The following is a 16,640-nucleotide window of genomic DNA, read 5'->3' as shown; positions in this document are numbered from 1 at the left end:
TTAAAAAAGTCCAAAACATTAGAATGGTCATAACACTGATAGACTGGAAAAACTGACAGGGCTGTGAGTGGCCCTCAAATAATTCAATATTCTAATCTCAAAAAGATCACAAAAGCAAACGGCAGATAATAATCTTAGAAACTAAGTCAAATTTTCCAAAAAAGAACGCTCAAATTGAGGAATCAGAAAACCACTATAATTAGAATTGCAATCATTGCAATTGAGACAAATAATTAATTCTTCCTTGTTGTAAATATATTCTAGACATGATTTCACACTGTTTCAAAAATTAAATTAATTATAGAAAAGACATCAGCATTAGAATAAATTTTAAAGGCAAAAAAAAATCGTTTAAAAACATTACCATGGCCGGAAAAAAACTGCAATAAATAGTAGTAGGTAGAAAATTTGGAAAATGTTTTCTAGCAAACTCTCAGTACTGCCTTATGTTGAATGAAACCAACTGCAAACCGAAAAAATGACAAAAATCTTTAAAAAAAAACTGAAACCATTCAATTTTTAACAACTGAAAAAATCAGTAAAACGAATAAAATGTAGATGCCAGAATAAAACTAGAATGATACAAACTTGAATTGAATAAAATGTACAGAATGTAGGGAACATCACGACAATAACTAATTCTTGATTTTTGAAAGTTAAAAATCAAATTAAAAAAAATCAAGAAAAACGAAACAAATTCATTGCTCAGCATTCGAGACATAAAAAAGACAGCGATTCATCATCCTCCTCCTCGACAGAAAGATCAATCCTCCTCGACAAAAATAAAATTACATTTCAACCATAAGAAACATTGAAAAATTTTGTAAAAAAAAATTGTCAAAATTTTTTTCAGACTGCTTTCTTGAAAACAATTTTAATTGTTTTTTTTTTCAAAAACGTAACGCCAAAAAAGATTGAATTCTTATTGAAACGAAATTAAAGTTCCTCATTTTGCACAAAAAGACTATTTCTCATAATTAAAACCAAAATAAAAACAAAAAACTGAGAAAAACTGGAAAACTACCAACATCGGATTAGCAGATACATAATTTTATAAACAAAATTACATCGAGGTAGAAAAAAGCATTGAGTATATGAGTTTTTATAGGGAGTGGGAAATAGTTGCCAATTTTGAATTTCAAACGCATTTTCAGGCTCTGCCGAAAACTCTGGGATCAATTTCCGAGGATTACATTTCAAAAAAGCGTCGAAAAAAAAGTTTTTCAAAGTCAGAATATTCACTGAACGCAGTGCATGATCAAAAAACTTCTTTCTCTCTCTCTCTCTCAGAAAAAATTAGCTCACACTGCAATTTGACTCACTTTCGCTTTTAGGTCAAGTTATCGTCTGAACGAAAAGTACTTCCGATAAAGAAAACCTTAAGAAAACCAACACTCGCCGAGACAATTCGCCGACAGCGCGCCGATACAATTCAAATTCTTGGAACTTTAAAAAATTTCACACCGCAAAACCACTCGTTTTTTCGCTCCACTTCCTGTTCGGGCTTGACCAAAATCACTACTCCAATTTGACTTTACTCCAAAATTTGATTTACTCCAAAAATCATAAAAGTGTGTGAACAGATCTTAAAAACATAACCGACTAAACGTCGGAAGAATTGCTCTCGAACGACCAGTGGGAGCTCTAATCAATTGCGGACTGTTTCATTCGGGGAGCCTAGATGGGACTAATAAGTTCAATAGCGGGCTTCAAATAATAACAATAGAGGTTTCCAGTTACCACTATTAAGACTTAAGAAAAATGGCGCCAGTTTTGGCGCACTTTCCATTTGTTTTTTAGTATTAAATTGCCGCTAATTGTGCTCGGCTGCTTAAAACTGTAATTGAAAGACAATTTTAGATCCCGCAAAAAGCAAAAAGTCAAGGGCTCAAAAGTCACTGGAAACGTTAAAACGATCAAGCGGAAATTTTGCATAAAAAAGACACACAAGTTTACAATAATTGCTTCTCTACGAGAGCAATTAAAAAACATAGCCAGAAAAATTCTGGAAACGACTCGAAGTGGAAATTCATTTAAACGCAATCCAACTACATATCAGACAAAACGTGTCTCGACTAATTTATGTTTAACTTGAAACAAAACCATAAAAATAGTATAAACAAGAAAATCAAATATGTTAAAATATGATTAAATAATCTGAACAATTTTTTTTTAAATTGAGATCCAGAAATAACTGTTCCTGCCAAAATTACTTCATCAAAATAACTAGCACTAACTAAAACCACTTCTCTGAATTTTTCTCAAAGCCAAATTGTGAAAAAAAAGCTCTTAACAACAACTTGCACTAGAAAACTGGAAAATTTGATAAAATTTTTATTATTACAAAAGCATATAAATCCAAAGAAAAACTCTTTTCAGCCAATAGGGTATCGAGATGCTCGCAAAACAATAGGCAAGTCATAATAGGCTAAGAAACTTGTCTGAAAAACAGAAAAACCGAACTGCAAAAATTAAGAAAAGTAGTTCCGATTTTCGCCATTTTTTCGCCGAAAATGATTCATATCCTCAAAACTGTACCTAATTGTTATCTAAAATCGGCTCAAGTAGAAGGGAATTTTTAATACCTATTTGAGCAAGTAAAACAAAACAATCGTAAAAAAACGCAAAAATTAGCCCGAAAATCAGCAAAATACATGAAAACTTTCCGAATTATCATAAAATTCAAATGAATTTCCAGAAACCTTCAAATCACTACCAAAACTAGCCCAAAAGTAAAACAAAATTGTAACCGAACCTCTTAACCAAAAAACTGGAAAAAAAATGCTTTAAAATGCCGCACGTCAACAAACAATTTCGCCCGCTTACAGAATTTTTTTCACGCCTCAATTTCTCGCTCTCCAGAGAACAGCGATATGAACATAAAACGACTCTCTTTTCGCTCCACTGTTCATTTCGTTCAGCAACAAAATCACTCCAAATTTTTCACGCTTCCATTTCCTGCCTGAATAAAAAAAGACTTCTCCAATACTCCTCTTTGAGTCGTAAAAAGACAGCGCCCCAATACAATTTTTTTTTGAATTGTAAAAAACCAAGAGAAGGCTAATGAGGAATTCCACCTATCACAGCCACACCCTTCCCCCCCCCCCCCACACACACACACACACACACACACACACACACACACACACACACACACACACACACACACACACACACACACCACCACCACCACCACCACCACCACCACCACCACCAACACAAGACAGATCATTGCAGAAAAATATGGCCCGCATTATTTGTAAACCTTGACCCTTTTGATGCTCTTGAGGCGTTCTAAGCGTGGAGCCCGGTGGTCCCGCTGTTTCCCAGTTGACATCTTCTGTTGCAAGAACATAGAAGCGGAGTCCTTGGACAAACCGTGCTTGTTGATGTAGTGCGTCTGCAATCCACACCTGAGATAAAATTTTACAAAAACGTAGCAGGCTCGGAATGAACAGCATACAAAATATCTTTGCAATCATACAAAGTCATATATGGTTTTATTGAATCTGATCAAAGATACTAGCGTCATAAATGCAATCTGTCAAGCACGAAAGTTCATACGAAAGTTAACAGAAACATGAAAATCGTCAAAACATTATTCTTGTGCCACTGAGACCAAAATAAAACTTTCCTATATTATCCGGTTTGAGGTGCTCGACACAAACCAGCTGGGGTCGCGCTGGCTTGAGTCGACCGATTGAGGTCCCGCATAAAGGTGTAAACCGCGACCTAATGACAGAGTCTAGCAGCAAGTCTATGGTCTAGAGAATATGATCATGACAGCACCAAGACCCAGTCTGATCAGCGCACTACTTACAGTCTGGAAGGTCTGATAAGCCACGTCTAGAGTCTGGATAGTATGATCAGAAGCAAGGCCGCAAGAGTGTGGATAGCCTGGTGCTATGATCTGGATAGTACTCCAATGCGCAACCTAAGTGGGTCTGATCAGAACCAATTTTGGTTTGGTTAGTCTGTTACCCCTGTGCGCGACTCAAGTTGGTCTGATCACAGCTGTCTTGGGTCGCGCACCTCATCCTGGGTAGTAGTCATTAAGTCATATATGGAAATTTTAAGTCTACGGAATGGCATTGTAGTCTGTATTGTATTCGAGCGCTTCATCTTTGTTAAAGCAAAATATTTTTGTGGGAAAAAATGATTTTCTTGGTCAAGGTCAATATCTCAAGCACAATTGCGTCAACTGTTCAGTTAATATACTATAAATAGTACTATATATAGTTTACATACTATATTTAATTCATGTGAAAAATCGTTTTATTTTTAGGAACTATATGTGTGTGTATCTCTGCAACCATTAGAAGACCATATTTGGTTCAAACTATTCATACAAGGATCATTTTTGGTTCTCAGTATGCATACAAAGACCATACATGGTCAATGGTGCCATTCTTATAGCAAACACAGCCGGCAGATTGCCGGAATAGCCGCGAAAGAAGAGACCTGCGTGCCATATAATAGTGATAGAAACAGATACAGATCTAAATTGAAAAAAAATCGACACCGCTCAAAAAACTAGGCTAAAAAACATTCAGCGATAAGTTAATAAAGCTTGTTAAAATTCATTCCGCATAAGTCTCTTATTAGGGACCTTTACTGCACAAATGAGTTCCTTTAACCTTAAACAAATTCAAACTAAACTTAAGTTTTAAAATGCAAAAGTCATTTTATTGAGTGAGGTAAGTCACGTATGATCAAAATCTAATCACGCAAATAACCTAAAAAATTTTGCTAAAGCGAGTGAGAAATGACGTCACGCGAGCAAATGCCGTTAGTGAGAGAAAGAAGTCATTCAGAAAATTGGACTTTTTCAGCTTTGCTGTGTGAACAAATGAAAAACGAAAAAAGAGCGTCAGACGACGAAACAAAAAAACAAAGAGCACCGCAAAATAGCTACGCTCAGCTTACAGCTTCGCAGATATAATAAAAGAGTATCTCGAAAGCTGTCAATATTTGTCGAAAACAGTCTTCTCAAAATTCACAGAACAACTAATCTGTTGGCTGTTGGAATCAGTCTCGCGTGCGGGGCTCGGGATGACGTGTGGATTGAGGTGGAGTTTGATGATTTGGGCAAGGAGCTAAGTACATAAAAATTAGGAAATATGGCTCAGGGACTCTTTTGCAATCTTATGCCTACTGGGTAATACCTGTTGATTGTGCTTTCAAATGCTTTCTGGAAATACTCCCAGAGAATTGCTCAAGAAATGAATGCTCTCAAGAAATGAAAAACATAGCACGACAAGTCCTGACGTACAATTCAAAGAATTTTCATTGACTAAACAATAAACTACTTATAACAGACTATGAGTGAATTGGGAAAACCGTTTCTAAAAAATAAGATAAAAAAAATTTAAAAAAAAAAACAAAAAATCGGTGTCAAAATGCCGCATGTGAACAAAAAACCACTAGCGAGAAATGAAAATTTTGTTCAAACAAAAAACTGGGCCTAGAATGAGCTATTAATGGATTGGGAAAACCATTTAGAAAAAAATCGATCCAAAAAATTGAAAAACAGTAAAAATCTAAGTGAAATTGCCGCATGTGAACAAATAATCACTAGCGAGAAAGCGAATTTTTGTTCAAACACCGTTTTCTCACTCTACTTTAAAATCTGAGCAAAAAAAATTCACGCCGCAAAACCACTCGCTTTTTCGCTCCATTTCCTGTTTCAGCGTGACCAAAATCACTACTCCAATTTGACTTTAAAAACCATGAAAAAGTGAGAACAGATCTTTAAAAAAAGACGGCGCTCCATTACTATTCAAATTTTTTGAATTGTAAAAAACCAAGAGCACCTTAATATAGCTTCGCTCAGCTTACAGCTTCACAGCTATAAAAAAAGCAAAATTCAATGTCTTAAATAAATGGATTCTCAAATAATCTTTGTATGGTTACAAAGAATGTTCATCGCGCGAGTATAGAATACAAAATGGTCAGAAAAACAGCTTGGCTATACAAAATCTGGTATCTTCTTGGTAATTGGGTTTTTCCAAAAGCAAAATGCATAAACAAAAAGGAAAAAGTAGTGTTTTACTAGGTTCGGTAAATCTCATAACCCCGATTGGGATTGAAACAACAACACCAAAAGAATTGCTTTACCAAAACAGCCAAAAGTTCTTGCTGTTTCAATTGTATTTCGTACAGGGGCACAGTCTTATTTTTCGACGAGAGATTAAAAAAGATTATTAACATAAGAGGCAATCAGACAAAAATAGTTTCACAAATATAGAGCAAAATAAACATCCTACCTTACCAATTAATTTTTATTTACGTTTGGTATCAGCGTTTGTTTTGTTTAATATCAAAGCTTCTGAGGAAAAATTCAAGGGCGAAAGAGAAAAAATCATGGTTTTTCGAAAAATTATTGCTTGAGATATAAGAAAAAAGCAGAAGCAGGAAAAACCAAAAAGTTATGTAAAAAAAACTTTAAGCAGCAAAAAACCAAAGAAAGTTGTTGAAATTTCTTGATGATTAGATCTTCAAAACCAAAGCCGAAATCTACGCAAAGATGCAGCCGCAAGCACAACAAACTTTTACTGACAACTCTAACTGGAAAACCAAAAATGAAAACATAGCCGGCAGATTGCCGGAATAGCTGCGAAAGAATAGACCTGCGTGCCATATAATAGAGATAGAAACAGATACAGATCTAAATTGAAAAAAAATCGACGCCGCTCAAAAAACTAGGCTAAAAAACATTCAGCGATAAATTAATAAAGCTTGTTAAAATTCATTCCACAGAAGCCTCTTCTTAGGGACCTTTACTGCACATGTGAGTTCCTTTGAGCTTAAACAAATTCAAATTAAACTTAAGTTTCAAAGTGCAAAAGTCATTTTATTGAGTGAAGTAAGTCACGTATGATCAAAATCTAATCACGCAAATAACCTAAAAACTTTAGCTAGAGCGAGTGAGAAATGACGTCACGCGCGCAAATGCCGTTAGTGAGAGGAAGAGGTCATTCAGAAAATTTGACTTTTTCAGCTTTGCTGTGTGAACAAATGTAAAACGAAAAAAGAGCGTCAGACGACGAAACAAAAACAACCAAGAGCACCGCAAAATAGCTACGCTCAGCTTACAGCTTCGCAGCTATAATAAAAGAGTATCTCGAAAGCTGTCAATATTTGTCGAAAACAGTCTTCTCAAAATTTACAGAACAACTAATCTGTTGGCTGTTGGAATCAGTCTCGCGTGCGGGGCTCGGGATGACGGGTGGATTGAGGTGGAGTTTGATGATTTGGGCAAGGAGCTAAGTACATAAAAATTAGGAAATATGGCTTAGGGACTCTTTTGCAATCTTATGCCTACTGGGTAATACCTGTTGATTGTGCTTTCAAATGCTTTCTGGAAATACTCCCAGAGAATTGCTCAAGAAATGAATGCTCTCGTTTTTGGTCACTTTGTTTCTCAAAACGAGAAGTCAGGAAAATTTTTGTTCAACAGAAAAAAGGATCCAAAAATGAACCCGGTATCACAAAAATGCATAAAAAATAAACAGGACTAAAACAATTCCTTAGAACTTCTTTAGAGATCAATCAATTATGCAGAGAGCTTTCGAATATCTTCAACAGGACAAGACAAAGGGTTATTGTAGTCAGTTACATTCTATCTGTTGAAATATCAAAAAGAAATTTTCCAGCTTTTCTTCTAAAAAAACTGCGAAATATAACCAACTAATATCGGGTGAACAGCTCTCAACCGACTGGCGAACAATTGCTTTGTTTGGTAGCTACTTCCGGCTTGCGGATGTTAGCTTTACCAAGGTAGAGAAGTGGGTTGAGCGGGTGTATCGAGTATGCGAGTGTTGTGAAGGGGAGGGGTGTACGAACGAGTAAAGGTGTCGACACTTCCTTATCCAATTTTTTAGGACAAAAAGTTAGATGGCCAAACGAAAAAAAAATATCAGACAACAAACCATTGGTAGTACGAAATATCGTATGGAAAAGACCAGCAGGACTATCATAAATGACACAAATTTTGTTTGAGAGCGAATAGAAAACATTAATAGACTGCAGCATTTTATCTACCGGATAACTCGCAACCTTAGTAGTTTTGTCTAGGAAAAATCAAGGCTTACAATTTGTTATCAAGTAATTAGGCGTGACCACGTAATAAGCACAAGACAGTAATTTAAGGCCCTGAAAAAAAAACGAACTGAAAGGCTCGGATTCAGCAGTATTGTCTCAGGGGTGTCTAATTGTCTTTTGCGAAAAATGGTTCGCTGAAGTTTGCAGTACACAAAACTCGAATTCAGCATTTTGTTTCTTATCTTGAGAAATAGGAGCCGTTATAATTAATTTTGCCACTATGAAAAACAAACTGCTCCAGTTTCATTAAGAATTTTATTTTAGATATCAATGCACAACTATTAATTAGCTTTGCGGACTCTGCATACGTTCGACTATATTCTTGGATTCGGAATTTCAAAAGAGATAAATTTAAGCAGATGTAAAGGTAATTTCACAAGCAAATATACATAAAGCAGCGCATTTTGCAACGTTTTTGCTTTGAAATTTGCCTCGCTTGTTTCACAGCTTTTCCAATATTTTAGGTCAGAAATCAGCTATAGTCGAATTCACTTTTGTGAGTCAGTAAAAGCCAAAATTACTCAACCGATTGTCGGAATACAGCCCCCATTGATTCCCATAGCCCCTGTCGTGATCGAAACAATAACAGAATAATTTTGACAATTTTCAAAGAATTCAAAAAACGAGAACACATTTTGATTTAAATTATCAGTGCGGGACACTCCTGTTCTTAATGAGAGGATACACAAATAGCATCAATACCAATGTACATTAAATGGTAAGTGAGACTATTTAGAGCAAAACTCAAATGCAGAGCAAGAAAACTAGGCATTATAGCCTCAGCCCGCTTCATTTTTTGAGTTTGTTTTGGATATTGACACCTTTAATTTTAGGCTGCATTGTTGGGCAACTGCTGTTTAAAAGCACTTTGAGTAGAATAATTCTGGAGAAATAAAAAGATTGCAAGCAAAATGTGGAAAAGTGGCAACATTGGGTATACATAACTACTTTTTCTAATGACGATGTGAAAAAACACAAACCGGAAAATTCGGTTAGCAACTCAAATTAGGAATCTTGATTCCAACATTCGCAACCTTGATTAGTAGCTCATCAATGTACCTGATCAACGCACAGCTAACTCAATAGTACCAGACCACAATGGGAGAAAATTTGGAATAAATGAAATCAAGATCAAAAATTATCGTTGACCTAAATCTATGCAATCTGTCCAGCATTTCTGTGCAGGAATACTCAACAGTTTTTCTATTGTACAGACCACTATTCTGCAAAACAGCTCAGAAGTTGTTGCTATCCATTGCATCTGTCATTACGTTTTTTTGAAATAATTGCGCGAAATACAAAAGAGACAAAAAATAAGGCAAAAATATATAAGGCGAAAAGGTTATAATTCTTCAAAATGCATCAAAAAATCAATCAAATAATCCCTCAAATATCCGTCAAATAATTACTCTCAATTGAACAAAATTGCCTAAGTAAACCTGATATAGACACAGAAAAATCGGTCTCTCTCCAGAAATAATCTAGAAAAAAGACGGATAAGAACAAAAACTACACCCCGTTGTTTAAAAATTTTGTTTAATACATACTTCTTTTTCACCAAAAGGATATCTGCCCTCTCTGAGAATTATTTTGTTATGTTTCTTTTTCTTTCTGGCAACCCGGAAAATTTCCGAACCTGTCTTTGAACATTAAAAACACTGAAATTTGAAAAAAAAAAACTTCTGACACAGCTGGCAGAATGCGTTAAAATATCTCCGACAGCTTTGTAGATATGCATTATCAAACGATAAAATAAAACCAAAAAAGAAAAATTACTCGTCATTTTGTTTATTGTGGACGTGTGATAGTTTCATTAAAAATCTGTATAAATGTTTACTTTTCTGTTAGCTGCTCTCAAACAATTTTTAATTAGAGTGACACAGAATAAAAACACAACAAATGTAAGGAAAATTTATTTTAAAAGTGAGGAAAGTCGTTTTTGAAAGTAGGTAAATCAAATCTAACTAAAGCTTACTTAGGCAAATGAATAAAAACACTCGCTTCACTAAGGGTAAAAAAAACGTCACGCGCGCAGATCAGTCGAAAGAATGAACAGAAAGCAGATTTGAAGTGATCGCGACGTCATATGGTTGTTACAGAAATCAGTACGGTGAAGTACAACAACATAGCCAGTAACAAATTTTTGTGAAACAAATCTGTAAACAAACTTCACGTAAAACAGAACCTCCAATAAAGAGATACAACAAAAATTATTTGACTAATAACAATTATTTGACCAATATAGTTTTAGAAAGTGTTTTAAAACAGAAAACTCAATACAGCTGCGGTGGGGATGTGGTAAAGCATGGTGGAGGTACGAGGGGAAAAAGTTCTTTTGCGAGGTAGGCAGCTGGATAGTTTGCTGGTGATAGGCAGCTAGTGAGAGGGTAAGTAGGTGGATTAGGTGCAGTTAAGTGGGAGTACGAAGGTGTGGGTGTGCTAGGTAGGTAGGAGAGGGGGTTAGAGTGTTGAACTTTAAATTATGAGAAGGGGCTGTTATAGGAAGAAAATTTCTCAAAAATAATTTTCATTAGCTCCTAGTTCCTATATATTGGAAATTAAGCTACTGTTATAGTCAAATGTTTAAAAACAGAGGTTGCAAACCAGCAGTCATTGTTTCAAGGCAAAAAACTCTGAATTCAATTTATTAACAAACTTGCTTCAGTTAAACAACATAGTCCGCAGAGCAACAGAAACCACTCAATGCAATACAATAGAGTCATTCAATAAAATAGTTAAACTAATCTTACCTAAATCAAAAATAAGAAAGAAATGAAGTTTATTAGCGAATTTAATGAAAATGAAAAAATTTAATAGCAAAAAAAATTATACAAAAACTTTAAGAAACCTCGACAACTATTTTAGGGGTCTGGTCAGGTTCAGGCAGTGGGATAGTGGGATTGGGGGTTGTTGGGAAGTAGGGATGATGTTGGGGGCACAGGGCGGGTTTGGGATGGGGCTAGGTAGAGGTTTTGGGGGTAAATGGTCTTAGTAGTGGGTGTTGTAATTAGCTGGGGTATGTGTTGAGCGAGTAGGGGGCTGGTAAGTAGGGAAGTGGCAGGTACTAGGCTATTAATAAAGTCAAGTTTTCGAATATAGAAATCAACGTTCTAATACAGAAGTCGATGTTCGAAAACGAGATTAAAAAATCTAGTCATGAGCAGACTTATTTTGCTCAGAAAACTGTAGAACACAAACTCGAGTAAAAAAACATTTAGCATACTCGAAAAATCAATCCAGTAGTAAAAATCAAGAACTTAGCAATGAAATCAAAAAAGCCACAAGCTGACGGAAATTAAAATCGAAATAATAACTGACAACCAAGAGAACCTTACTCCGAAATAATGCTCAGAATCTAAGCAAAAGACACTTTTTCATAAAAAATGACAGTCATTGGTTTGTATTCCACATAGCAAAGTAGGAGTGTTATCAAGTCATCAAATAAAAGCTTTAGAAAATGTCAAAGAGGAAGTTAGTTTCTTATATACTTTATTACAAATTTGTTATCATAATCTTGCCAAAATAAAGGGAATTAATTAGTAACATAAAATATTTTTGAAAGAAATTATTCAGATTAAAGCAACTTAGAGACTAAAACTGTAAATTAGGGCCATATTATAATTTAAAGGCATCAAAATCAATTTCAACATTCAAACTTAGCATAAAACAACAAAAACAGACCGAAAATGAGCAAAATTGTAAAAAAAAAATCTATAAACTAAAAAATTTATAAACTGCGTTGCAATCATTTTGGTATAAAAAAACATACCCGGCAGATTGATCGAAAGTAGCCGAAGTTGATTGTCATAACCACCATTGTGATTGAAAGAACAGATAAAAATTATGAAAAAAAATGATTTTTCAAGGAAAACAGTTTTAAACTGCAAACTATTTTGATGTTATTTTGTAGTTGATCATACTCCTGTCTCATAGGGAGACAAAACCGGATCCAATATCGAAACCAATAAGCATTAGCGATGATAACCAACACTTATAAGAACAAAGTTCGAGTAACAGGCATCTAAAACTGGGCTTTATGGGTTTATCCCGTTTCCATTTCTGATTTCGTTTAGATACTGACTCTGTTCGTTTTGAAATGCTTTGCTGCGCAACTGCAGTCTAAAAACACTTTGAGCAGAATGAGCGAAGAGTGAAACTAACCTAGAAACAAAAGGAGCGCTATAATAGCCGGCTGAGAAGCTGATACGGCTATTATTTATCTACAACAAAAAAACGGCTTCCAAAACGTCGCACGTGAACAAAACAAAAAATCTACAGTTTTGTGAAAATTACTTGCCGTGCGGTGTTTTCTTTCTTAAGTACACTCCTTGATCAAAAAACATAGATAGATCGGAATAACCCCGGATTCGAAATTGATTCGAAGCGAAACATCAAGCGATAAGGGTAGGGTTGCGAAGGCTAGATGAAAGGGGGTTCAAATCGACAGGTGGAGGAGGGTGAACATTGGGAGTGTTCAGGGGGCGGGGTGATGGCAGGGGGCTGATGGCAGGGGGGTGACTGAGGGGGAGGACAGACTTCTAAGATTAAGAACCGCCTTTCACACCTTGAAATTTTCTCCTCGAAATAGCTTTGGTGAATCGCACATTAGAGCATAGTAAGGCTTAGGGCTCTCTGAGAACTTAATGCCCTCCGAAGGGATTTCTCTTGCGTCATTTTGTTTGTAAATTTCACAATTTTTTCAACCTGTAGCTGCTATTATCTTCTCAGGGCATTACGTTATGAGAATGTAATGAGAACGCATGAAACTAAAATTTCCTAAATCAGACCACAGACAACAATATAGTCTAAAGTCGTCGAAATAATTATTACCTCTCCGCTATTTCGATATGATGACCTAAACAATTTTGCGGGAGTTGGATAATAAAGGTAAGGAAGCTAACCTGAGACTGGTGACGAATGGACAGAGGTCACAGCTGACCATGGCCTTGTAGACTGCGTGTTTGCACATGAAGTGACGATTAAGAGCGCCTCTGTTTTGAGTCCTGAAGCTGCAGGAAGAACACTTGAGCCACCTGTTACCTGCCTGCTGCTCATTTTGCCACATATCTCCCCGTCTTCGGGTTGTTTTCTTTTCCACTGGAAATTGTTTCACAATGTCCTCACATGGGTCCGAATCCTGCTCATTGTATATGGGAGGCGGTTTCATTACATACTGCGACCTCTTAGGTTGTCTTCTCTCAGAATACCTATTGAAGAACGGAACATGATATTAAACTGACTCAAAATAAAATATAAACAGTTCCTGAAATTTACAAGGTCAAAAATTAAAGTTCACCTTTGTAATAGCTGTTTTACGTACTAAATTCCTTGCTGTACTTTTACTCTTTTGCTGCCATTTCTCTGGTTCAGGTCCCAGAATAACAATAGATGTTGTTTTGGTCTCAGACCTCAACCTGGTTTTAGAGTCTCAATTTTTAAAACTTGACCCAGGTTTAGGTGCGCGACCCTAGATCGCTCTGATCAGACCATTTTCCAGACTTTGCCCTCTGATCAGACCGTAGTGCGACCCAAGAAATGGTGCGACCATAGTGCGACCCAGAAAATTTGTGCGACTTTTGTGCGACCCAAAAATGGTGCGACTTTCGAGCGACCCAAAAATTTTCTAGCGACCAAATTTCGTGCGACCTTCGCGCGACAAAAATTGGCATTACATAACAAAGACGATGGGGTGCAGATTCCTCTGCTTCTAGAGGTGCAAATTATGAGCACTCGTTAAACTGGGGCACAAAAGGAAACAATCCATTGCATCTATTCTGTTTCGGCTTCCATCTTAGTCTACAAGTTTTCCTACGCCACCAGGCTCATTTGCTTTGTTTTTACCTGGCGTAATTGACGTAATTTGTTGACAATTTTGACCGAACAATCATTGCAGACAAAATTTGAATAAATCAAAACTGAAATTGTCGAACTTCATGAAAAACCTCAGTTAAAAACTTTTTGAAAAGACGAGTTAAAATCTGTATGATAGCTCATTTGGTAGCCATGACAATGTACTATTAGAACTTGTGTAGTACCAGATGCCAATATTTTGACTGCTAAGAGAAATTCTCAAAGAATAGTTTAAACATACCCGGCAGATTGCCGGAAAATAGCCGCCGTTGATTCCAATAAGCATGATTGGGATTGAACGAATAGAATATATTGAAAAAAAAAAAGATTTTTGTACAAAAACATTTTTTAAGTCCCATTTATTTTGATGGAATTTCGTAGTTGAACATACTTCTGTTTCGTAGAGAGAGGCTACAGGGGCTACTATCAATAACAATAAGCATTAGAGAGAGGTAATTAATACTTACAGGAACGACGTTCAAATAGCGGGCATCTAAAATTGGGCTTTATGGGTTTATCCCGTTTCTATTTCTGACTTCAATTTTTTATACTGACTCTGTTCATTTTGAATTGCTTTGCTGAGCAATTGATGTTCAAAATCACTTTTAGCAGAATGAGAGAAGAGAGAAACTAGCCTAGAGAAGTCAAAAAGATTTCACGCAAAATGTTGAAAAGGCGGCAAAATGAGGTAAAGCGAAACATTTTTTTATTCGACGAAGTAAAAAAAAAAATAGGAGCGCTATAATAGCCGGCTGAGAAGATGAGGGCGGCTATTAATTAGGTGAAGAATTTGTCGAACCTCTTGAAAAGCCTTTGTTAATATTTTTTTGAACAAGACGAGTTAAAATGTGGGTGATAGCTCATTTGGTACTCAAGGCAATTTACTTTAAGAGTCTGTGTGGTAACAGATCAGACCGTTGTGCGCCCATTGTCCAGACCATCGAGCGACTCCCAGCGTTTCCCAGACCATGTATTTTGGGTCGCACCACGCCACCGGTTTGCGACCCAAATGGTCTGATCAGAGCGGTCTATGGTCGCGCACCTAAACCTGGGTACTAACGCACAAAATATTCGTACCTGAGTGAAGCGAAATTGTTAACTTAACACAGTCAAAGAACTATCTGTACTTCCGCAAACAATCAATCCTTCTGTACTAACTTGGTTTAAGTAAAACCCCAAATCAGTTGAATGTTCCATTTTAAGAGCATGAGTTCGGTTCTGTATTGCTCTTACTTGATAAAAGTGGAGAGAACACTAGCTGTTTTCATTTTTATTGTAAAAATTGTGCTTTGTAATTTACCCGTCAACAGTAATGTTAACTTATTGTTATTGTGATGTTAACTTCAACCTCTCAATAGTCTATGGGAACCATGAGCAGTGCAGTAAATAATTCGTTCATACAATTAGTGGGGAGTTGAAAAAATGCTTCATAGTGGAGGAAAAATTTAAAAACAGCAAGTAAAGAAATTGATTAACAAAAAGAAGCCACTATAAATCAACAAATGGATCGTGAATTCAAATGAAAACCATGATAATTTTCAAACTTTAAATTTATTAATCAGAAAAAGATATAAGTTCATTTTTGGAAAAAGAGGTCTGAAGACATACATAGAGTTCAGTACCTTTTAATAGGCCACGTTCCCTTCCAGTTCGGAGGTCGTCTCGACTTCCTTCCTGACCTCGTGGTCCTCATGTTTAGTAATTTATCATTCATCAGTGGATCCGTAGTCTCTCTTTTGGGTTTCTTAGAGGCAAATTGTTCCTCTGGATACGATGTGTAGGTTGTTGTGTCTTGGAATTTCTGCTTCTGATCATCATCTAAAAGCAACTTTTAAACTGTTCAGCACCTAGTTATAGATTCTGATTATCAGGGTCCTATTTTACGTGGTTTCGCAAGTATCCGACAAATTCGCAAATCCGGCGTTCTTTTATAGTTGAAAAAACGTGGAATTATAGAGAAATTAAACTCGGTCGATTTAACTGCAAAAACAATGCAACAATCTTTTGGGTATACCCTCCTATTTTTTGAAGCAGTTCATTCACTTCGTTTTTAAAGTTCCTTTTTTCAATACCAAAACCGACATATGTAGCGTTAAAAAGACTGTGTTCGAGCCCATTATCTGGGGTTGGACTAAGATAAATTAAAATTCCTGGGTTCATCATTAACGAGTTCTTGTCAATGCTGTAACCTAATAGAGATCATAGCATTAATTTAAACCCAAAAACATAGCCGTTGAAATGCCGTAAAATGGCCGTAGTTTACCCCACTGACCGGAGATGGCCCTAGTGATCGAAGAATTCAAAATCTTGCAAGAATCTTTCAAGAAATCTGACAAACAAATGAGCAGCTAGCGATCAGTCGGTTCTTTCTCGCTGCTTTCAAATTCGTTTTTCTTTTTCAGCGTTCGAATTCAAGGCCATACTATTGTCTTCAACTATACTTTCTGCGTGCAAAATGGCTAATTCAGATCCTGTTAATGCAAATGGGTCAACCGAAAACTGCGAAATGACTAAATTAGTTAAAGAACTTATAATCAGAATTACATCACTTGAGCAAACAGTTAAATGTCAAGAAGATACCATTCGTATACTGAACAAAAACGTTGATGAGCTTCAAAATGCAATGTCGGCCCAAGAAAAATACTCAAGCAAAGACTGCTTGATTTTCAAAAACTTCCCAATTAACC

At 36.1% G+C, this 16,640-nt stretch overlaps 1 protein-coding gene across 2 annotated transcripts in view; it reads right to left on the bottom strand.

The window, feature by feature from the left end:
* LOC142354068 (uncharacterized) overlaps positions 1-16,640 on the bottom strand; it is a 77,815-nt gene that overhangs the window by 11,221 nt on the left and 49,954 nt on the right. The window contains exons 4-6 of one of the 2 annotated variants that reach the window (XM_075406343.1): positions 15,576-15,771; positions 13,005-13,310; positions 3,266-3,413 (exon numbers count right to left, since the gene is read on the bottom strand). In XM_075406343.1, coding sequence (XP_075262458.1) covers positions 3,266-3,413; positions 13,005-13,310; positions 15,576-15,771 — 650 coding nt within the window. The remainder of the gene's footprint in view (positions 1-3,265; positions 3,414-13,004; positions 13,311-15,575; positions 15,772-16,640) is intronic. The other variant, XM_075406344.1, reaches the window with a different exon arrangement.

This window comes from Convolutriloba macropyga, chromosome 15, assembly GCF_964194025.1.
Source record: "Convolutriloba macropyga chromosome 15, txConMacr16.3, whole genome shotgun sequence".
Classification (NCBI taxonomy): Eukaryota; Metazoa; Xenacoelomorpha; order Acoela; family Convolutidae; genus Convolutriloba; species Convolutriloba macropyga.
This window is presented reverse-complemented; position numbering and strand designations above follow the sequence as displayed.